This window comes from Colobus angolensis, unplaced genomic scaffold (assembly GCF_000951035.1).
Source record: "Colobus angolensis palliatus isolate OR3802 unplaced genomic scaffold, Cang.pa_1.0 Scaffold32, whole genome shotgun sequence".
NCBI classification, from domain to species: Eukaryota; Metazoa; Chordata; class Mammalia; order Primates; family Cercopithecidae; genus Colobus; species Colobus angolensis.
The window spans coordinates 11,559,859-11,583,282 of record NW_012116488.1 but is presented as its reverse complement, the minus strand read 5'-3'; the positions used below and the strand labels follow the sequence as shown (position 1 = coordinate 11,583,282).

At 46.4% G+C, this 23,424-nt stretch overlaps 1 protein-coding gene across 2 annotated transcripts; it reads right to left on the bottom strand.

The window, feature by feature from the left end:
* Positions 1–4,132: 4,132 nt before the first annotated feature.
* Positions 4,133–21,271, bottom strand: SERPINA9 (serpin peptidase inhibitor, clade A (alpha-1 antiproteinase, antitrypsin), member 9). Of its 2 annotated transcripts, none has more exons than XM_011951528.1 (5): positions 20,798–21,271; positions 10,741–11,385; positions 8,662–8,935; positions 6,282–6,429; positions 4,133–4,708 (listed from the first exon to the last, which is right to left on the bottom strand). In XM_011951528.1, exons 1-5 carry the CDS (start codon positions 20,841–20,843, stop codon positions 4,505–4,507), a joined length of 1,317 nt encoding a protein of 438 aa, XP_011806918.1. In that variant the 5' UTR covers positions 20,844–21,271; the 3' UTR covers positions 4,133–4,504. The 2 variants fall into 2 exon arrangements, with proteins under 2 accessions (XP_011806918.1, XP_011806919.1); XM_011951529.1 differs by lacking the exon at positions 20,798–21,271 and adding an exon at positions 17,597–17,790.
* Positions 21,272–23,424: the final 2,153 nt, after the last annotated feature.

Genomic DNA, 23,424 nt, shown 5'->3' with positions numbered 1-23,424 from the left:
GAGTATATGCTGTTTGTCTTCAGCTACCAGAGTGGGTAGGGAAGGACCATCAGAGGAGGGGGGCAGAGCTGTGTGTGTCTGAGCTCAAATGCTCCTTGGGTAGGGCTTGCTGTGGCTACTGTGGGGAATGGCGTGTGGTTCCCAGGTCAATGGAGTTGTTCCCAGGAGAATTATGACTGTCTCTGCTGTGTCATGCAGGTTGCCAGGGAAGTGGGGGAAAGCTGGCAGTTACAGGCCTCACCCAGCTCCCACGTAACCCAAAAGACCAGTCTCACTCCCACCATGTCCCCCCAAACAGCACCAAGTTTATGTACAGGCAGTGGGCAGGAAGGGCTGAGAACTTGCCCCGGGCTACCAGCCTCCCACCTGTGAGAACAAGTAGGGCTTTCACACCTCTTGGCCTGTGGAGTCTGCACACCAGATTCACGCCCTCCCTTGAGTTCTGGCCAGGAGACTTCGTGTTCAGTTGGAATTGTTACAAAGTTCAGCTGGGGGTTTCCTTCTACCTGTGGTCTTTTCCCAGTATCTCTGGCAGCCCTCCCCAAGAACACCCATGAGGCAAGTCTGAAATAGTTTTCCAAGGGTGGAAAACCCACAGGGCTTTACATGCTGCTTCCTCTACCCCTATATTTTGCTTGGCTCTCTAAATTGACTCAGCTCCAGGTAAGGTCAGATCCTTCTCCCATGATCTAGACCTTCAGGTGCCCCAGTGAGGGTATGTGTTCAGTGGTGGGCAATCCCCCTTTCCCACTTTCACAGTTTGGACACTCACAATATTTGGACTGTCTCTTGGGTCCTGCAGGAGCAACCTGCTTCCTTCAGAGGGTCTGTGGGTTCTCTTGGCTTTCCTGGTTTATTCCTGCATTAGTTCTGGAACAAAGGTTCAAGATACCAGTCTTGAACCTTTGAAATTTTTTTCAAAGGTCCACACAGTGCTCTGTCCAAGTGGGAGCTGCAACCTAGTCTTGCCTTCTCTCTACCGTTTTTCCCCCTCTTTTTTTTTTTCTTTTAGGCTATGTTCTTTTTTGGTCACCCTCACTGCAAGAATGTGAGAGAGGCACAGTCATCCCTACTTTGTAGATGGGAAACTGAGGCTCTGTGAGGTTAAGTCACTTGCTTACTAAGTGGACGGATGGGGCCACACTCAGAACTTGGATCCCATCCCCCAGTCCAAGCTTTTACCACCACACCAAATCATTCCAGTATTTTGTTGATACTGCAAATAAAATACAATGTGTATATGAATGAAAAGATTGGAAGGGGCTGGGTGGGTGGCTCATGCCTGTAATCCCAGCACTTTGGGAGGCCAAGGCAGGTGGATCACTTGAGGCCAGGAGTTCGAGACCAGCCTGGACAACATGTTGAAACCCTGTCTCTACTAAAAATACAAAAATTAGCCGGACAGGGTGGCAGGTGCCTGTAATTTCAGCTACTTGGGATGCTGAGGCTGGATAATCCCTTGAACCTGGGAAGCAGAAGAGGTTGCAGTGAGCCGAGATTATGCCACTGCACTCCAGCTTGGGTGATGGGGAAAAAAAATTGGAAGGAAATTTCACAAACAGAGAAAAATCTTTCTTCTTGTTACTTGAAGAAACCTGTGAAGCAGAATCATTGGCTCATGATCACCCATGACTCCCAAGTAAGAAGAACAAGCTTAGAATTAAATGAGTATTTATTTATGAGAGAGTCTCTTTATGATAAAATCAAGGTGACTTTTAAGTTCTTCTTTGTAGATTTTCATATTCTCCAAATTTCCTACAAAGAGCATGCATCTTATTCATAAATAAAAACAATAAAACATTATTGTTGAAAAATAGCATTATTTAATAGTACAAGTAAAGCTCATCCTAAAATAAGTCATTGAGGTTGGCACAGTGGTTCCAATCAAGGCACTTGTAATACATAAAGTCTCCCAGGAGGTTGAACCTGATTCTCTAAATGGGGTGGAGGTGCAGGTGCCCATGGGTCTGCATTTGCCAGTCCTACCTTGAGTGAAACTTTCCTAAGATGCTGTAATACTCATGCTTGATATTCTGTGACTGATGATTTTGCATCTTGAAATGATGGCCCAAACTAATGGCCACAGTTGATTATGTTCATGCCCTCTCTGTGTTTTCATGGGCATGTAAGAATCATTTTACAAATCCTCCAACCACAAGCCCCAACCTCTATACTTCACTTCCTGCCCAATAGGGACGTCCCACCTAACCACTCCCCACACTGCAGTACTAAAGTCTCTGGCCAAGTGTTCCTCTCGCTCCTGTGCCTCCGGACCAGCCCTAGTGCTTCCCCGTGTGGCCCTGTGTGGTGGGGCAGGACCCCTCCTCTTGGGTGCTCAAGTAATAAACTCTTATTTCAAAGGCAGGTGTCTCTGTCTGTCACCTTACCATACACAATGGAAATGATTTCAAAACAAAATGTGAGGTACATTTAAAAAGAAATGCAAAGATTGGCATTTCAAAAAACAGAGCTGGGGCCTCAACAAGTTGACAGAAAATGCCCCATGGCTGTTCTTGTATCTGCTTGCAAATGCAAGTCTGAGTGGGCACCAGGATGCCACCTAAGTTTGCTTTCACTGTAAAGTGCCACCGGAAGCAAGGCTGTCGGAAGGATACTTACAGCTGTCACCCACTGCTGACTACTTGGGGTTCCCTATAGTTTCTAGAAAGAACTAGTTGTGAACAACAGGTGTTGTTAGTCACTTCTTCACACCTACTATCTCCTTTGTGCTACTGTGGGACATCTTCTTGCCTACTCTGCAGGAGGCTAGAGCCATGTCTGAGCAGGTATGCTCCTTCCTGGGAAGGATGCCTGGCTTCTCCACTATGACCTTTACAATGGAGAGCCTGAGGGAAGAGCACTGTGTATAAAACAAAGTTTGCTCCAGGGGGTGATGCGGGAGCTCTTCATAACTGGCCATTTGTCCTTGTTCTAAGTCAACACAGGAGGGCCCTATGGCCTAGGTTAGCTGTTTTTACTCTTTGAGTCTCAGCTATTCTGTTTTTGTTTTTTGTTTGTTTGTTTGTTTTTGTTGTTTTGAGACAGGGTCTTGCTGTGTTGCCCAGGCTGGAGTGCAGTGGCAGCTTGTTCTGTTTGTGAAATAAAGTGGGAGTGTGAGGAATGGGGGTTAGGTTCCCCTGGGACTTCTGCCAGCTTTCCAGCATAACTCCTTTCTGTTTTATTTATTTCCTTATAAAACAGCATGAGAAAGCCAACATGAGGCCCCTGGCACATCCAAGTTGGGTGGGGCACTGGGGTCCCCAGAAGAGGAGCCTTTGGATTTGACTGGAGCAAGGGCTCCATGGAGGCCACCAGAGGTACCCTTGGTAATGAGGGTGATGCAGAGGTGCCAGCACAGCCTGTCAGGCAATGAGGGAGGGAGGGATGGTGAGCCTGACTCAAAGGACATGAGCTGCCTTTGCTGTGGTGCCACCGTGGCCCATTGCTCATCGTGCTGCTCTCAGGACTCAGAGTATGGGAGCAGGACCATTGCTGTTACAGACCCGCAGGGAAGGGGCTGAGCACCCAGAAGGCTGCATGTGCATACATGACATCATCAGAGTCAGGGAGACAGCCAGCCTCGAGGAGATGGAAAACTGTTCCACGGCACCCAGGGAGACCTTCACAGCCCATGCATTAGCCCTCATCACCCCATGTCCTGGTGCTCCCCACAAACGCAGGCTCTCTCCTTGGCCAACAACGGCCTCCACCAGCTGACCTCCTTGAGCCTCTGTATCTTCATTTCTTCCATCTGCCCCACATGACGCTACAAGGTCCTTGCTCTGTCCCTCCAACATGCCGCTCATTCCTGACTCACAGTCTTTATGCTCACACCCCTCTCTTGTCCTCCCCTCACTCTCAGTCATCCTATTCGATGCCTTCATGGCACTTATAAGCTGTTATGACCATGTTTATAGGCTTGGTTTCGTTGTTGCTGTAGGGGGTCTGTCTCCCCCATTTAGGCCTAACATGCCAGGAATATTGTCTGATTTACTCCTAGCGTATATTAAGTGCGCAGTAAGTTTTTGCTGAATAAATGAAGGAAAAAAATCATGCAGCCTCTGAGAGGTCGTGGGACGGCAGCCCAGCCACTGCGAGTTCGCCGGTAAATCATTTTCAGATTAGGACCCTGTTGACAGCTGAATTCATATTTTAGTTTTATTGAATGTGTTATTGTAATTCTGCAACAGAAGTGTCTGACCTGCATTGGCATATTTCCATTCCCAGGAGCCCCAAGGAATGGAAATATGGTAACCCAACAATATCCCATGAAGCTAGTTACCTGGGAGACTTTGTGGAAAAGGGCACTGACTGGGGTTAATGGGCGTTGGCTTGTGACTGGGGTCCCTGTTGATGGTTTGGTGATTAAGTCTTGGAAGTGGCGTCCCTGCCAGTGAATGCAGTTCCACTGGGGTCAAGTGCACCCTCAGAACAGAAAGAGGGATGTGGTTTGTTATTTCTTGTGCATTAGCAAAGTGCCATCAGTCAACAGGCCATTTCTCACCTAGGATTTAGTGGGATTTTCCACTTTCCCTAGAAAGAGAATACTGTCTGTGGCTTTATTTGTAATCATTATCAAGAAGGTCCTATTGAAGGAGACAGTGAAGTAAGAGGGACCATCCTTTGATCGGACTATGAACTTGGTGGCGGTAGCTGCTGCGGCCTCAGTGCCCTCTTCACTGACATCCAGCACAGCCTTGTGGGTTGCCTGCCAAGGGGAAAACAAACATCAGTGGCCCCAATAGAGACACTTTTACTTAACTGAGTAAACTAAACTGAGTGTTTTGCCCTGGAATGGTGATATCTACCTTGAAAGGATTCAAGGTTCAAATGCCTGGCATTGGGTTTGCTCAGTACATTGCAGTGGGTGTTGACTATGGCCCATTGGTCCTTACACTGGGAGTGAGATGGTGACAAACACAGAGCAGGAAGATAGGAGTGAGTCTCGGTTCTGCCACTTATGGTTGCAAAATTATTTAGATGCCGCGTGCTTCAGTTTCCTGATCTATAAAAGGTAATAATAATTGCATGTGTCCCGTAAGGTTATTGTGTAAATTAAGGGAGATCATACAAGGCAAATGCTTGTGGACTTGCCAGCAGTAGTAACTGCTGCAATTCTCGCATGGCAGACATGGGTTTGATATGACTAAGGTTAGATCCCTTCTTTGTCTGCTAGGGAAGAGAGTCTTAACCTGGAGTTCCTGGATTTCTAAGCTTCAGCGAGACTTGAGCTCCTGTGACTACAGGCATTGTTTTTCATAGGCTCAGATGCATTTTCCTCGAGAAAAGGTCCATTATGCTCATCATATTCCAGTGGGGCCTCTCAGCATTTTCTGTAGACCAGTGACAAAGGTCCCCTTCAGTAGCCCCAGGATCACTTCTGACTATTATAATCCATTATCAAAATAAAAGTTTAGGTCAGGGATCAGTAACCCATATGTGTGCAGGCGTTAGGCAGGTAACCCCAATTAACTGAGGGAGACTTCTTGTAAGAGCATGGGGTGCCCACAATACCTGGCGGGTCCTGTCTGACTAAAAGGGTCACTCACAACTCAACTCCGGTGATGGCTGCCATGTGGACACATAGACTCACTGTTGCCATGTGGGAATTAGGGTCAGTGATTTGTTTCAAGAGGATCAGAAATCTAGACTTTTAGACCCAATATACTACATTTTAAAACTCCTCTCTGTCTCTCCTCTCTCTCTCTCTCTGTCTCTTTCTCTCCACTCTCTCTCTGTCTCTCTCTTTTCTATCTCTCTCTCTCTTCTGTCTGTCTCTCTCTCTGTCTCTCTCTCTATCCCCCCTCTCTCCGTCTCTCTCTCTCTGTCTCCTCTCTCTCCCCTCTGTCTCTGTCTTTCTCTCTCTCTTTCTCTGTCTCTCTCTTTCCTTACACACTGAAGGCCAGACAACACATCTGCAGGGTGTAAATGGCCTATGGGCAGCCATATTATGATGCCTGTGTGAGGGCCTAAACTCCAGGGAGGAAAAAGGTGAGGTCAGATCCCAGGGGAGCACCTGCTCGCCTGCAGCAGGCATAGGGGAGCGGCTGCCTGCTGAGGACGCCTTCAGAACATTTGTGTGAAGAGGGATAACACATGCTGTGTGCCGGAGGGATGGTGGCCATAGGTCGCAAGATTCGGTTCTTCTGGCTGCAGAAGAACCTCATTTCACTTTTCAGGCCTCTGTTTCCTTATCAATGACATAAGAGCACTTGATTAATGATTAATTCTGCAGGTGCTTCCTGCTTGGACTTTTTTGCAAATATTCTCATCCAACTCACTTTAGAAAGCTGCAGGGAGTCTCTCTTTGTAATTCCAGAAAAATCAGCGTTTTTGTCAAAGGCATTTTGGATGCCCATCTTTGGGAGGATGGTTTCCAGATTGTAGGAAGCAGAAATGGAAAATTTGGGGATGAACACCTCTATCCACCTGTGCAGTAGGGAAAAGGAAACAATGAGGTCACAAGCCCATGGTGTCTGCATCTCTGCTCCTAGATGCCATTTTGGGAGACTCTGTTCTTCCTCCAGCCATTGCTAATTGCTGCTAAAAAGGTCAACACATCCTAGCCAAGAACCCCAGGTTGCTCTTGAAGTAAGTCTCCCAGCTGAGCAGGTCCAGCACTAAAAACATGCAAGGAGACAGACGGGCCCCCAGTGAAGTGGGTGCAGAGGTGAGAAGGTGGTCGGCAAGGGAGTCTATGGCAGAAACCAACAGGAGACGTCAAGTAGCAATGGAAGCTCATCAACCACCCACTCACTGTCCAGAGTACCTCCTCACCAGCACTTCCTGATGCAGGCCCTGCTAATGCCCTAGAGCAGCAAAGTCCAGCAGAACTGCCTGTGATGCTGGGAAGATCCTCGACCTGCGCTCTCCAGTATGGTAGCCACTAGCCATGTGTGGCTATTGAGCAACTTGAACAGTGGCTTGTGCAAATGAGAAACTAAAATTTTAATTTTACTGAATTTCAGATAATTTAAGTGTAAAAAACTGCAGGTGGCTTAGTGGCTACTATATTGAACAGCACCACCTGATAATTTAGCACAATATTTTTTTCCCTCTGAACCAAGAGAAAACAGCCCACATGTATTGAACATTTTTTTTTTTAGATGGAGTCTCGCTCTGTTGCTCAGGCTGGAGTGCAACAGCATGGTCTTGGTTCACTACAACCTCCGCCTCCCGGGTTCAAGCTTTTCTCCTGCCTCAGCCTCCCAAGTAGCTGGGATTACAGTTACACGTGGCCACGTCTGGCTAATTTTTTTTGTATTTTAGTAGAGACAGGGTTTCATCGTGTTGCCCAGGCTGGTCTTGAACTTCTGAGCTCAAGCAATTCACCTGCCTCAGCCTCCCAAAGTGCTAGGATTACGGCGTGAGTCTGGCCTGAACATATATTGTATGCCAGACATTGTCCCAGGCACATTCAATAACACTGTCCCCATTTTAAAGATGGTAAAGCTTAGTTTTAGTGCTTTGCCCAAGGTTATGCACTTAGTGACTCACAGCAATGAAAGCACAAAAATATTGGGTGGACACATTTCAGTCCTCATCTGACAGGTGTCTTGTGACCCCTCATGCCAGGGACAGTTCTCTCTTCCCTGCCACTGTCCCCTTTCCCTGTTTTCTCTGTGCTCCATCTGCTGCTCTGTGCTCCATGCCTTCCTCCCTGAGCTTCTGTGCCACCTCCTCTTCTTATCCCCAGCCCCAGATGCAGCCTGAGAAGAGAAGTCGCTGACACACCCTGCAGCATCTCTTCATCCTTGACTTTGAGTTCTTGCCAGTGCATTGTCTCCCAAAGCTGCCCTTCCCAAGCCTCTGTGTGCTCATATGCTACCCGTATGTGCAGCTAAATCCCACCGCCTCCTTGAAGCTGTCCCTCAGTCCCAGCTGAAAGTGATCTCTCTCTGCTCAGAAGCTCCTCAGCACCTTTCCTGCCCTCCCCTGGGGCATTGCCCAATCTCTTTCTTGAATTCCAGTTACACTGCAGCCTTCCTTCTCTCTTCCCAGACTATGAGCACCAGGGAATGCTGCTGAAATCATTCTATGATGCCAACAACATATTGCTAAGAGACAGAACACAAAACTTTGACATTCCTTTTTTATCTCATGATTAATCTTTTTGGTATTCTCCATATTTTTATACTCACCATAATAATTATAGGACTAATAATAACATTATTAGCTAACATTTACTGAACACTTACTATCTTCTAGGAATTCTCCTAAGCACTTTGTAAATAATAGGTTACTTTATCTTTTCACCAACCTTTGGATTTGGTAATATTGTTATCCTCTTTCTTATATGTGACCACCAATGCTTTTGTTTGCTTGCTTTTATGGGATCATTCCAAAGATTTCAATATCAGATTGGCTTCTAGAGTCAGCTCTGCTAGCATGTAACAGCTACATGACCTTGGACAATTCACTTACCACCTTGGAGCCTCCATTTCCTCATCTGTGAAATGAGTGGTATTAAGACTCCTCATCAGGTGATAGTGAACTTCAAGTGTGAACATGTATAGACAGCTCCAGGCTCTCTGTCCTGCATACAGTTGGTGCTCATTTTTCAGAAGTGATTATCCAACAGTGGTTAGCACAATCTCTCCCCCATCTTTGAATGTGTGCGTCCCCTGCCTCAGGGCCCAAGTGACTGACACAGATACCCACCTTTTCTGGAGTGAGTGGCTCCACTTTCTCAGTGTTCTGGCTGACAAGGCCTGTTCCAGTTGCCTCATCTTGCCCTTGCTAGGGAGGACAAAGAAGGCCGCGGCATCTCCCTTGTAGTCCATCTGAAGCACAAAGCAGTTCAGCTCTGTATCCATCCCAAAAGCAAACTGCTCCTTCTGGTGCATCATGGGGACATGCACAGTGACCTGCTTGCCCACCAGAAATGGGAAGTTCTTTCTTGTATATGCAGGGTAAAAGGGCTTCTCCCACTTAGCTAGCACAAAGAGAGAAATGAGGTCTTTATGTCAAAGTGCAATTAGTGAGGCAAAGATAGCAAAATGAAATGGGGAATTACTGCTAATGGGTATGAGGTTTCTTTTTGAGGTAACAAAAAAAAAATGCTCTGGAATTGCACAGCGGAGTAGTTGCCCAAACTTGTGAATATACTGAAAATCAATAAAATGGTGAATTTTATGACATGTGAATTGTATTTCAATTAAAAATAGAGTTAAGTTAAATAGAACAACATAGAGTGAAGGTAACTTAGTAAGGGCTCAAAGCATACCAGTTTTCTTTCTTTCTCTTTCCTCTTTGCAGGATGGATGGATAAATGGGTGGATAGCTTGGCAGGTGGAGGGTGGATGGATAGATGAAAAGCTAATGGATAGATGGTTGGATGGCTGGATGGATAGATGGATGAGTGGATGAATGGATGGATGGATGAACTGATGGATGGATAGATAGATGAACAGATTAATGGATAGGTAGTTGGCTAGCTAGATGGCTAGCTAGGTGGATGAATGGATGCATGGATGGATAGAGGGATGGATGGATGGATGAACTGATGGATGGATAAATGGGTGGATAGTTTGCTGGATGGGTAGATGGAGGGTAGAGGGAAGAATAGGTTAATGGATACATATTTGGCTGTCTGGGTGGATAGATGGATGCATGCATGGATTCATGGATGAATGACATATGGATAAATGGGTGGATAGTTTGGTGAATGGGTGGATATAGGGTGGGTAGATAGATGGATAGATTAATGGACAGGTGGTTGGCTAGCTAGGTGGATGGATGGATGAACTGATGGATGGACAAGTGGATGGATAGCTTTGTGAATGGGTAGATGGATAGATGAGTACGTCAATGGATAGATGTCTGGCTGGTTGACTAGGTGCATGCCTGGATGGATGGACAGATAAACTAGTGCATGGATAAATGAGTGAACAGGGAACAGGTGGATGAAGGGAGGGAGGAAGGAAGGGGAGGAGAGGGACAGAGGAAGGAAGGGATGATACGGTGACATCCATGAAAACTCTGCCTGGAGACGCCAGGCACTTCTATCTCAAGCACAACCCTATAAAGTTGGCTTTATCATCAAACTATCCAGTCAGCACAGAGACTGGCACAGGTCAGGCACTCAACACATGGTAAATCTTTTAGAGACACATGCTGAGGATCATAGAGCAAGTATGGTGCAGAAGTGAAATTCAAATCCAAGTTGTTTGATTTCAAAGCTGATGTGCATTCCCTACAACACAGTGAAAACTGTAAATCTCTAACATATATATATATATATATATGCAGTTATATATGAAGGAGACTTCATATATAGATGAGATATGAATGACAGTCACATCAACTTGTCTACATTTCTACACCTATGAAAGTGTTCACATTCTTGGATTTGCTTCTCAAACTGGGTTGTCAGAGTTCCATGTTCCTTCTTTAAAACTTTCATGGGGCAGTGGGACAGCTGCTGGTGGCAAGAGATCCTTTCTCTTAAGTAGTTTCCAGATTTTTCCTATGGGTTTCCCACTGAGTCAAATGCAAACACACCTGGAGACACTTTATCTGTCTACCCAAAGAGAACTAAATGAGTCCCCCACTGTAACTGATAAACATGAGCTATCCCAGGTCCTGCAGTCAGCTAATTGCAAAGCTAATTAGAGCTCAGGCCCTCCCATTTCTCCACCCTGCAGCCTAGGCTTTGTCTGCCTTGTGTATTTCACTAAGCAAAAATCATCAGCATCATCATAAAATAAATAAATAAAAATCAACTTCTCAAATCCTTACCTTTAAAGAAAATGTGGTTCACCAGCACCATGGCTGTCAGAAGGTCAAGGCCTTGGATTATGTCTACAACCTTCCCTTGGGTCTTCTTTTTCACGTGACTGTTGATCTTCGCCTGGGCAATGGAGGGGTTGGAGAAATCTGTAGAAAAGACTTCTGCTTCATACAGCCTCTTGACATTGCCCAAGAAATTTGCCTGCAGCTGCAGCTCCTTCTTGACGAAGAGGGCACTTCTCATCTTCAAGGCCAGGTCTTTGCTTGGAACAGTCAGTGAATGAACCAAGTGCTGGAAGCCCCGGTAGACGTCAGACTCTGGTGTGTGTGTGAGGTTGAAGCCCAGGCTCTCGAGAATCTGGGTCTTGGTGACTGAGTGGGCCCCAAGGGAGAGCATGGCCAGGGAAGTGGAGACACTCACGGGGGAGAAGAAGACGTTCTGACTCGGGGTCTCCAGAACCAGCCTGCGGTACAGGCGGAAGGCAAAGTCGGTGTTGAGGGAATACACCAGTGAGGCAGGGGTGCTCTCTGTGGAGGATGGGTGGGGGTATCTGCTGGGGGCATTGACCGGGGACACACAGTAGATTGGAGCACAGAGGCCAACAGCAAAGAGTACTCCATAAAGGGAAGATGCCATTTTGGAACCAAATACGTCTACAAGAGAAGTAAGAACCATTGAGGGGGTAAACTGAGGGTCCAGGCCCTGAATCAGAGACACTTCAACACCCCACGCCATCAGCAGCAGAATGAAGACAAATAGGCCGGCTAGCAGAGCTCTCTCACATTATCTCCTTTGAGCCTTGCAATAGTCCCATGATGTAGGTATTATCATTACTGTTTTACTTGCAAATGAGTAAACAGGCCACAGAGAGTCTGCGTAACTTACCCCAACCACACGGTTGACTTGTCTGTGTTCTGTGTGGGCTTCAAAGTCAGGTCCCAAATTCCAAATCCCATGCTTTTTTCTGCTTCATGGACTTATTTTTTAAGAATTGAGAGTGTGAGACCAGATTGCAAAGTCCCTCTCTTAGCAGCCAGAAGTGGTTTCTCACCCTTTGAAGGTCCCTCCACACATTCTTTATCCATTTTGTGTACATCTGATTATTTTCTCACCCTGGCTGCCTGTTCCCAGAAACAGACATTTACTAATGTGTTCATATCTCTCAAAAAGTGGAAACCTGGAGCAAAAGGCTGTCCTTTTTGCTGTGGTCCTCCAGGTGCCCTGAGCACTGGCGGTCAGTTGCTGATGAGCTGCAACTCCAGCCACATCTGTCTGCTTCCCCTTCAAGCCTCAGCTGACAAGAATTTGGCACCAAGGAGACTTCAGACTAAATGACCTGATAGCAATTTCAAACCCCAACAGGGCTGGGCTTGCATCCAACCCTGACATTCATGGTGGACAAGTAACCTCTCTGGACTTCTGTTTCGCCTTTGTAAAACAGAGACAGTTACCTTACAGAGTTGTTCACAGGACCGAGTGTGATAAGGCACATAAATTGTGCAGCCACAGGACCCGGCACATGGTGAGTGCTCAATACATTACTTTTACTGTTGTTTTGTTGAAGTCAGAGAGCATTTGATTTGGGCAAATCTATGAAGTAATGCTTGCAGGTCTCCGCAGCCCTGCCGACAGCACCCTCACCTGTTCGGTTTCATCAGAAAGATCTCATTCACTTTAACACACCTTTACAGAGGAGCTCCAACCCTGTGGGTTGACCCTGAGATACAACAGTAAATGGTCATTTTAGAGAAGGAGGGTGTATGAATCCAACGCAACACTAGGTGGGGTTTGTGCTCAGCTAAGGGAAAGCAAAGCAGGTGTGTGCTCCTATAGGTCACATCTGTATGAAGCCTTTTCTCTCCTCACCAATTTTACAATTTCTTCCCCATGACCTGGATGTCTTTCCCCCCACCATCCTTTTCACAAGCACAGTGCCTTCATAACCCCTCTTGCCCTTCATCAAGCTTTGTTCTTTAGTCATTTATACTACGGTGTGAATGGCTGCCACCCACTCTTCTCCTAGGAGCACCAGCATGAAGTGTTACTCCCGATTGTGAAGAAAGACTTTACCCACTGGAGCAAGAATTCAGTCAACAAGTGAACAATTATTTTTGCCAGAAATGGAGAAGGAAAAGACAAGAGAACCTTTGCCGAAAGTGACAAAAACACTGCCACACACAGTCACTTGTCTATGTCAGACCAAGCATAATGTGACAGCCACATTCCGAACAATTTCTCTGTGGAAATGAAATATGTAAATGAATCACATTTTCTTATACCAGATATAATTTAACTTAGATGGAACTTTATAAAGAACCCTTTTACTGAATGAGTAATTCTTTTGCAAAACTGTTCGTTTCTCTCCATTTCCACTGATGTGATTGGACGATTTCTCTTTTGTAGTTTTGTGTTTGCCTGTTTGACTAAAGTGGAGTTGTCTTTCTAAGTTATGCTCACATCCATCCATCCACCTACTGGACTCTTTGCCAACATGTTCTGAACTGACCTCCGGAGCTGCCCCCACCCTGAGTGCCCCATCTCTCCCTTTCTCTAAGAAGGCCATTTTACTCATGCTCTCGTCTTCCAAGTCAGGAGACTGACGGTCACTCTGCACTCTTCGGCCACCCTTCCTCCCCACACTGTTCTTCCTCCCCAAGACATCGCAAGCCCCAGCTTCTCTCCATCTCTTTGCTCTTCCCTTGGTCCTAACCCGCCTTATCTCCTCCTGCTGTACAATCCTGAAGGCTTCTGGACTCATCTCCCTCCTCTGGTCATGTTTCCTCAAAACGTTTTTCTTGAGAAACTTCACCAATCTGACTTTACACAGAGACAATCTGCTGGGAGATGGAAGTGTTGGGGCTACAATGGGGGACAGATAGCCAGGGTCCTGGCTCTTAAAGAGCTCGCTGGGAACCCTGTGACACATGGCATTAAGAGTTGACTGCTTCCCCTCTCTTCAGCCCCACTGCTAGCCAGTGTATTTATCTGCAGTTTCTGTAGTCAACACCAATAGCAAACAGCCCAGGGTCCACCTCCCTCCCTCCTCCTCTCACTCACCCACCCCTTGCTCAGGCACAGCATACTCTCCTACAAATGCCCCTCCTGCTCGCCACCTTCCTTTGCTCATGGAAAAGCCCTTGTTTCTCACTCTGGAAGACTCTGCTTAGCTATTTCTGGCTTGAGAGGCCCTCTCTGGCCCCCCTTTCCTGTTGTGACTTCATCACTCTCTCCCTTCTCTCTTCTGCCACTTCTGAAATTTACTCGACTTCTATTACCAAATGGATTACCACTGACCACACTCATGCCTTTAAGATAATCTCTAGGTTCTTTGAATGTGTAATTCATGCATTTGGTCCACTGGGTTGAACATGTACACTTATTATGCAGGTGCTGTACCAGGTGTTGGGGCTACAGTGAGGGACAGAGACACAGGCCCTGGTCCTTAAGGAGCCCACTGGGAAGACGGGCAATTAGCAAACACCACTAGGCACAAGAAGTATGTGTGGGATGAGTAAGTACAGGCATTGCGCGCACCTATTCCATAATGAGAAAGGCTTCCAGAGGAAGTGGCAGCTGATCGAGACTTAAAAAATGTTAGCAAGGTAAAGGGGAAAAGCAGAGAAGAGAGAGATTCAGGCTAGGAGGACCACCTGTGCAAGGGCCCAGAGGGAACCCAGAGCCAGGCAGCTTTGAGAAACAGAAAAGGTTCTGTGACACAGATCTCAGCACCAGAGAAGCTGGCAGGAAGGGCTGGGGAGTGGGAAAGACGGGCTGCAGAGAGAGGGGGCCGCATGCAGGGATGTGCAGACTTGGTTCTGGGCCCTGGAACCCACTGGGGGATGACTGCAGAGAACCTCAGCAGCAGAGAATTCTCAAGACTATCCTGGCACCTGTCTGTGTTCCTCATTGCTCTACACACCTGCTTCCTGTCCTCCTTCCAGCTTCCCCTGCCAGCACGGAAAAGTGCCCAATGTTGGGGCTCAGTAGACACTTGGTGCACTGCCCTGAGGTGGAGAAGCATTTACACCAGCCTCAGAACTGGGGTGGTGGCCAGGTGCGGTGGCTCACGCCTGTAATCCCAGCACTTTCGAGGTGGGCAGATCACCTGAGGTCAGGAGTTCAAGACCAGCCTGGCCAACATGGCAAAACCCCATCTCTACTAAAAATGCAAAAGTTAGCCAGGCATAGTGGTGGGCACCTATAGTCTCAGCTACTCAGGAGGCTGAGGCAGGAGAATCACCTGAACTCGGGAGGCGGAGGTTGCAGTGAGTCGAGATCAGGCCACTGCACTCCAGAAAAAAAAAAAAAAAAAAAAAAAAAACCAGAGTGGTGAAACGAAGGAGGCCTCCTGGAATATGGGACTGAAACCCCGAGTTTCTCGTATTTGACGAGCTCTGTGACAGACTGGGGCTCTTCAGGAAGCCGTGTAAGAGTGTGGCATCTGCAGGCTTCCCTGTGATAAGCTGGGGTCTACTGTGTTAACCTGGGGTCTGCAGGCCCTCTAGCCTCAATGATGAAGTGGCAGCACTCGATCTTGATGGCCACTCAGAAGTCAGAGCCTAAGCAAGATCATGGTTCCCCTCCTAACCTCAGAGCAGTACTTTCTGTTTAGAGAACAGCATTGTCACTGCATTGCTTCACCTTCTGAATTGTGTCGACCCCAATCTGTAAGGAGGGCAGCTCTGAGGAAGGGCGAGATAATGTCTGCAGAATGCCCAGCACGGCATTCAGCCTATGGTGGGCAGGAGACCAAAGCTGCATCTCTTTTGTGGCTCTTATGATTTTGTGTTCCTCCCTTGGAACCAGGAGTGTCCCTGGCTATTCATGACCATGGGAAAGAGGACCAGGTTGAAGGAAGAGGACATCTGCCACATGGAGGGGAAGCGGGTGCTGCCAGGCGCCAGGATGCCACAAGCACCAGGGGTCTGTGCCCCTTTCTGTGGAGGCTGGGGGTGGGGCAGGTGGCTCTCAGGGGGCCCCCACTGGCACTGGGTTGTGCCCCCCAAAGAATTCCCCATCCCCATCAGCAGAGATGGCCTATTAGACATGACCTCCATGCCTCAAGTCTTGTTTCTTTTGGGCTTGGGTTGAGTAGGGGAGACCCACCCGAAGTCAGCGAGTTGGCTAGTAAGTGTCCTGATTCATCAATGGTACTGGCCTCCATGTGACTTCAGGTAAATCTCTGCTTTTCACAAGACTTCAGGAAGAGCTGATCTCAAAAGGCCCCTCCCTCTCTTCTGAGTCTGGGATCTATGTCTGAGGGCCCCCAGGTCATTGCTCTCTTGGGGGAAAACCGTGGCCAAAGCTCATTCAGTCAGCTCTTAAAATCCACCACACTCCCCACTTTGCTTCTCCCCACCCTGAACTCCTATCCTCCTGTGGCCATCCCTGCTCTCTCCCAGCCCTGCCAAGGCCCTTGCCCCTCTTTTGGCTGTGGCCTGGGTTTATGTGAGCATTTGACCAGTGGACTCTGCTCTTTGGGGTGACAGGGACACTCTGCTGTCCCCAGGGCTTGCCTCTTCTGGGCCTCTACCTGCCAGCTACCACAGCCTGCATTCCACCTTCCATTGTCTCTCACCCACTCCCATCTCCAAGCACTCCATCCTGCAGACAGGGTGACCTTTCCAGATGCTGATCTGGTGTATCATTCACCTCACCTGAAATTCCTCAGTGGCTCCCCATTGCGCTCAGGAAAAATGCTCAAGGCCCTGGCATTCAAGAGCCTTATTTATTGGGCCCTGACTTACCACCCCAGCTTCACCTTTGAGGACCCAGCTGTTTGCATTCCTAAATTTCACCCCATCCCCTATCTTCATTTGCCTCTTTATCCAGCTTGGTTGTCAAGGGCTTCATTTTAATCTAATGTGCTTCACCCCCAGGCCTTTGTCTTCATGTCCCAGCCCAGCGGCAAGGCTCCATGTGTAGTAGAACCTACCTGTCTGCTCCTTCCCTGCCAAATGCTGCTGAAAGAGAGGTTCTGCAAGGCAGCCTTGTCCACTGCGGGTTCCCAACCACCAGCCTTTATCCACCTGGCAACAGGTAACTCATCAGCTCACTCTCCCATTTTCAGGGGAAACCTTCACCTTTTCCATGTCCTTAACCTTTTTATTCCAGGGTGGAGTGGATGCCCAACCTGCTACATATGCATGTGTGCCCACATGTGTGCGTGCGCACACACACACACACACACATTCAGCAGACAGCCTTGCCTCCTATCTCACATAAAAGAGAGATCCTATGAAAAGGAATGGTCTCAGCTTCCCTCAAAGGGCATCCTCTCTGCCTATCCCTACTTTCCCAGTCACCCCTCTCTCTCCCCTACACCTGCACTCTACCAACAAAGCACAGGATCTGCCCTCCTTTGATGTCCAGTCTCCCTTCCTGGGCCTTGGAAAGTATCTCTTCTCTCCATCTCAGGACCCTTCCACTTCTCTTTTCTGTACTTAAAATCTCCCTGTCAACCTGATCCTTGCTGTTAGCTTGGAAACTGTTCAAGTCTTGCTCGTTAAGACAAAGAAAGCAACAACAACACAACAACAAAAACACTCCTTTCACCCTCTCATTTGCTTCTAACTGCTGCCCTATTTCCATACTCCTCCCCTTGTGGCCCAAATTTTCAAGAGCTGTGTATTCATGGCCTCTGTGGCCTTACCTCCTACTCACTCACTGGTCCATTCCAGCCTGGCTTCTGTATTCACAAAAGTGCGACCCAGATGCTACTAAAAGCCAACTAGTATGTCTAGGTTCTCATCTTCCTTGACTTCCCAGCTGCATTTGACACTGAAGACCTTGCTCTGATCCAGTCCTTCCCTCTGGCTCAGTGACAACACATTCCCGATCTCTCTGCACCTCCTCCTTACCCACCTTTGTGGGTTCCTCTTCTCCTGCCCTGTCCTTGCACGGTTGGCAAGCCCTGGCACTCACTTGATTGTAGCTCTCTCCTCACTTTAATCTCTCCTCTCCCTCCAGCTGATCTCATGCCACGACACCCACGACTTCATTACTAAGACATGCAAATGATATATTATTTTTATTCTCCAGCTAGACATGCAAATGATATATTATTTTTATTCTCCAGCTCAATCCTTTCCTTTGATCTCTATATGTCTAACTGCCTACTTGATATCTCCTCCTGATGTTGCAAATAAACCTTCCATGCAATATGAACTACAGTGAACTCAGACTCCTCCCCAAGAACCATCTCCCAGCAACAGCCACAACCGAAACCCCTTTTCAACATTTCTGTCACTGGGTCCACCATTCACCTAGTTAGTTGAGCCTAGAAGGCATCCTTGCACTTCCTTCTTCTTCATGTCAATTTATCCCCAGTTTTGTCAACTTTACCTCCTAAATGTTGTGCAACTCCATCCACTTTTCTCTGCCTTCACTCTAGCAGGCTATTTGTGCTGCCATTGTGTCTCGCCCGGGCTACCACAAAGCTTCCAAACAGCTCTCTCTGCATACCCTGTCCTGCTCCTCCAATTCACTCTGCATGTGACAGGCAGAATAATCTTTTAAAACTCAAACCTGACTGTGTCACTTACTATTTGAAATGTCTCAATAGCTTCCCGTTTCCCAAAGTGAACACTGAAGTCTTAACTTGCATAGCCTGGGCTCTGCTGGCCCCTCTAACTTCATCACAGATCATGAAGCCCCTTGCCCTTGACATCCACGTCAGCCCATTCTCCCCATTAATTTTTATGCTTACATGTAATATTTGTTGTTTCCTACTTCTGGAATATCCTTCCAACTCTCTTCATCTGATTTTTCCCCTAATTAACTTTTATTCATTATTTAGGCCCTAGTTCATATCATTTCCTCAAGAAAACTCTCTTTGATCACTCAAATAAGAAAAATTTCTCCTAGCAACTATTTTTATAGTACCATTAACTTCTCAGTGAAACACTTATCACTGTCATAGTTTCATATTTATTTGTATGACTGAACAATTCATGAATCAGGGATCTTGTCTACCTTGATTTTGTCTACTTGTACACCTACTCTTTGGCCAATACTCATGGTCCAGTAAGTGGTTGCTAAAAGAATAAATGAATTGAAATAAAATGAAATAATCTGTTTACCTCTGAAGAGTAATCCTGGCTGGTAATAAGCAAGGGTAACAAGCAAGGTAATAAGCAAGAATAATCTTGACTGGTAATAAGCAAGGGTAATAAGCAAGGTAATAAGCAAGAGTAATCCTGACTGGATTAGACAGCAAACTGAAGACAGGGGAACTCAGGGTGATGAAAAGTCCTGTAGCTACTTAAGGTAAAGTTACACAGGTATATATATAAAGTTTGAGTTGACTTACACTTTTGGCCAAAACAAAGTAACTGATATTGGTTGCAAACAGTTGTAAACAGATAGAAAACTGGACGAAATTTATGACACTATTGAGGTACTCAAAAAATATATAAAACAATTCAGACATTGGAGAATAGGCAGGGAAGGTAAAAAATGAGATAAGTTCTACAATTGTCCCAATTTTCTGCCTAAGGACACTTTCTGGACATGTGGAAGAAAACCCAAGGAGGGCATGGGAAGCTTGCTGAGCTTAGGAGACAGACATTAGAATTTGAGAAAACTGAGGAAACTACAATTTGTGCAGTGAAGGACTAGAGGAGAGCTTTAGAAACATGCACAGGGGTCTCTTTAAGTCCAAAGCTAAGTACTAAGCTCTGCATACATAAAGTGAAATTCCACATGGCTGGTCAACACACACACACACACACAAGCAAACACACGCACACATACAGAAGAAAAAATAAACCTACTGTGAAGGTATAAACAAAATAATTTTCAGAGTTCACAAAGCATGAGGATATATTAAGGTTGTGACCACCCAAAGTGGAGAGACCTGGAGCATTCAGTAGAGACCCAGAAGTATCACCTCTTGGCATTAGGGCTAAACTAACTTTGAATTAAAGCTGCGCTAGACCTACCCTAACAAAGCTTTAAAACATGCCTTGACAAGCTCAAGCAGATCTGTAAGTAACTTATTGCCTGTTAAAACAAATTTCAAACACTGTAAAGGAAGACAACAAAATTGTAATGTCATGATGTCCAGCATCCAATCAAAAATTGCTAGACATTCTAGGACTAGGAAAATGTGACCCATGACCAGAAGAAAAATTAAGCAATAGAAACAGGCTCAGACATAATAGAGATTAAGGAATTTGCAGACAAGGACTTTAAAACAGCTACTTAAAATATGCTTAAATAATAAAAAGTTTACTGTAATGTGAGAAAAATCAAACTTCTAGAGATGAAAAACTTAACATCTGAAATGAAAAATTCACTGGCTGGGTTTAGCAGCAAATTTAGTACTAAGGAAGAAAAGATCTGTGATCTTGAAAATATATCAACAGGAACTATTCAAACTGAAGACAGCAAGCTGGAAAATAATAATAATAAAAAACGAGTCCCAGTGACTTGTGGGACAACATCAATGGACTAACATATGTGTAACTGGAGTTCTAGGCAAAAACAAGTGAGGGACAGTGGAGAACAGAAAATTTTGAAGAAATAGTGGGCAGAAATATTTGTGATATTTGTGTACTTTATGTGAACTATACCTAAATAGAAATCAAAATACAATAAATTGAAATGAATGCCACCCTGCTGTTTCGTCCTCTACTCTCTGTGATTACACATATGTCTCAGTTGGCTTGGACTACCCATCTCACTCTCTTTGCCTGACACACTCCTTTCCATCCTGCCAGCTCCAACTCAAAGTCACCCGCTGCACAAAGTCTTCTCTAGATGCCACAGAAAGTCTGCCCCTCCCTTTACAAACAACTGGAGCAAACCAGAGCAGTTTACCTTCCCATATGTCAGTCTCCCTGATTAGACAGTCTGGACTTTGTGTGGCATCCCTCAGGGTTGGGACTATGATCAGTAAGTAATACAGAGAGAGGTAGCAGATTACATGGGAAGGAGCAAGTGGGAGGGATGTTGGGAACCCTGAGGGCCAGGCACTGTTGGCTCACCCACACCCAGGGACTTTTGTAAAGACTCATAGTTGGTAAAACACAGAGAGGTAACATGAAGAAGTATGGAACTTACCAAGCTTAATTGGGCTCTCATTAAAATGCAAATTCCCAGGTCCCATGCAGAACTACCTAATCAGATTTTCCGGGGAAAGACGAGAAGACTTGAGAGTGGAGAGGGGTGGATGCTTCCTCTTCCCACTCCTCACTCCACCCTCTGTCCTTGCCCCAGAGAGAAGCTCTTCAGGTTTCCTCTAGCTATGAGGTCCTCAGTTTCTGGAGCGTCAGAGCCTCCTTGAAAGTAAAGACCCATTTCTCCCCAAATTCATAAAACCAAGCCTGCTGGAGTAGCAACCAGCCAGGAGTAGATCTCCATGGGTCCATCAAGATGGAACCTTGTCCCAAGTCCATACTCCTTCATGGAGCATCTCCTGCTATGTCCAGGCCTTTCTGGGATCCTCTTAGGACCCTGGCTACAGGATCTCTTGCCTGCCTCACACATTCTTATGCTTCTGCTCCATTTATGGTTTGTTGGAGATATTCATACTATTTAAAAAACCTGGCTACATCTTTATACTTTTCTATTTCAGTACTTGTTTAAATATTTCACTCAATATTTCTCCTGACAGTGGAGCAGATTGGGTGCCTCAAGGCTACTCTTGGAGTGCCGTCTTAGCTAGAGGGTACCCTTCGGATTGTCAAGAAGCCTCCCCAGCTGAGATCCACAGTCCCCACCATAGATCTGTCTCAGGAAGTGAAGGTCCCTGCCACCCTTTCTGCTGCAACTTTGTTCACTTCCTAGCCTGCCCAGTGTGATCCCCTGACTTTTAGGAATCTGAACCAAGCTCAGGGTGGAGATGGGGAAGGGAGATAGATCCATATGTGACGTGTATCCTGGATTGGATGCTGGAACAGAAAAAAAAAGTATTCATTTAAAAAGATGATGAAATTCAAATAAATTCTGTAGTTTGGTGAATAGTAAGCTACCAACATTCGCTCCTCAGTTGTGACCGATGTCTCACAGTCATGGAAGATGTTAGCAGTAGGTAAAGCTGTTGAAGGTGCATGGAAATTCAGTGGACTCTCTTCATATCTTTTCTGTGAAGCTAAAATTATTCCAAAATTTAAAAAGAAGAAAGAAAAGCCAATCAGTCAAGGACATAATCAGGAAAACATTCCAACCTTGGCCGAGGTCTCCAGGGATCAGGGAGATAACTGCTCTGTTCACAAGGTAAACAATCTCAGGTGGTTTCTGCTCACGATGTGGAATCACTCAGTGGCAAAGTCCTCCCTCTTCCAGTTCTCTTTTGATCATTCTGAGTTCCCCCTGGAGTGAGTCTCGGCTTGATGCCAGCCCATCTTTACCACCATCTTAGACTTGCTGACTTTCCTTTCTAACAAGGCGGAGCAAACCGTAGGCTGGGAGCCTGCGATCTGTGACAGTCTTGGTAGAATTTAATCACCGAATTCGTTTTGTTGTGTGCATTTTTACTTTCTACTTGTGGCAAGTTGTGCTAGTTTCTATGTATGACTGCAATATTAATTTTTCTATTTAAACAAATTTTCTTTTCCTAACATGAATTGATTTAAGGATAAGTCTTGAGCAAATAATGTACAAAAGAGATGGGAATTCAGTCCTAATCATGAACGTGGTTTGGGAGTAAATAAAATTTGAGAAACTGAGCACTAATGGAAAGCTGGTTTCCCAATAAGAAAGGTCACCTTGGCTTTGCACCCATGTGGGAACACCTGAGCACCGACATGGTGACTCAGTGGGGCAGGGAACGTGCTCCTGGCTGGTTCTGAAGGGGACACTAGGAAATGGGGAGGAAGCAGGCCATGTGACCTCAGCTCTGCTTGAACAAGGTCCCTGTCCCTCCTGTCGATCCTGGCTTCTCCCTCCCTGGAACATAGCCTGGCACATAGTAGATTCCCAGTAAGTGTTTATTGACTAAACAAATGCATGGGAGTATCACTATACATAAAACTTTGGAGCCAGTTCTATCATTTCCAATATGAACATCAAAGTACTGCCCAAAATAGAAGAGTCTTCTGGGGGCATCCAGGGCAACCTCATCATTGCACGAATGGGCAGTGGAAGCCCAAGAAGAAGAAGGTATTTGCTCCAGCCACAGTCAGTGTCTGGGAAAAGCAGGGCCAGGAACTAGGAGTTCCAATCTGTGATCATCCTTGCCAACACACCCGTCTGTCACTTCTGTCATGCGCCCACATGAATGACCTCAGTCCAGGCAGGCAATGCTGCAGGCAGAGTGGGGGCAGACAGCAAACCAGACTCCTGGCACCCAGCCTATGCTGGAAGAGGCAAAAAAGCCCCTGCTCGGAGGCTGCACAGAGGCTTTCTGTGTCGTGTAGGTCAAGCTGGACCACACCAAGGCAGTCTGTCTATCCTGGTCCTCTGACACTGGGCACCCTCATTCTTGGTTGGGGTGAATCCCTCTTTTATGTATCAAGTCCACCTTTGCTGTGGGGAAAAGAGAGATCAGACTGTTACTGTGTCCATGTAGAAAGGGAAGACATAAGAAACTCCATTTTGACCTGTACCCTGAACAATTGCTTTGCTCTGAGATGCTGTTAATCTGTAACTTTGCCCCAACCTTGAGCTCACAAGAACATGTGTTGTATGGAATCAAGGTTTAAGGGATCTAGGGCTGTGGAGGATGTGCCTTGTTAACAAAATGTTTA

What these genes read in the sequence shown, in the direction of transcription:
- SERPINA9 (XM_011951529.1), bottom strand. Translation starts at nt 17,711, where the DNA reads ATGAGATCAGCTGGAGGGAGAGGAGAGATTAAAGTGAGGAGAGAGCTA. An exon ending in GAGAAGAGGAACCCACAAAG is followed by an intron (nt 11,386 to 17,596) that starts GTGGGTAAGGAG and finishes CTTCTCTTGTAG; the next exon opens with ACGTATTTGGTTCCAAAATG. An exon ending in AGCCACTCACTCCAGAAAAG is followed by an intron (nt 6,430 to 8,661) that starts GTGGGTATCTGT and finishes CCTACTGCACAG; the next exon opens with GTGGATAGAGGTGTTCATCC.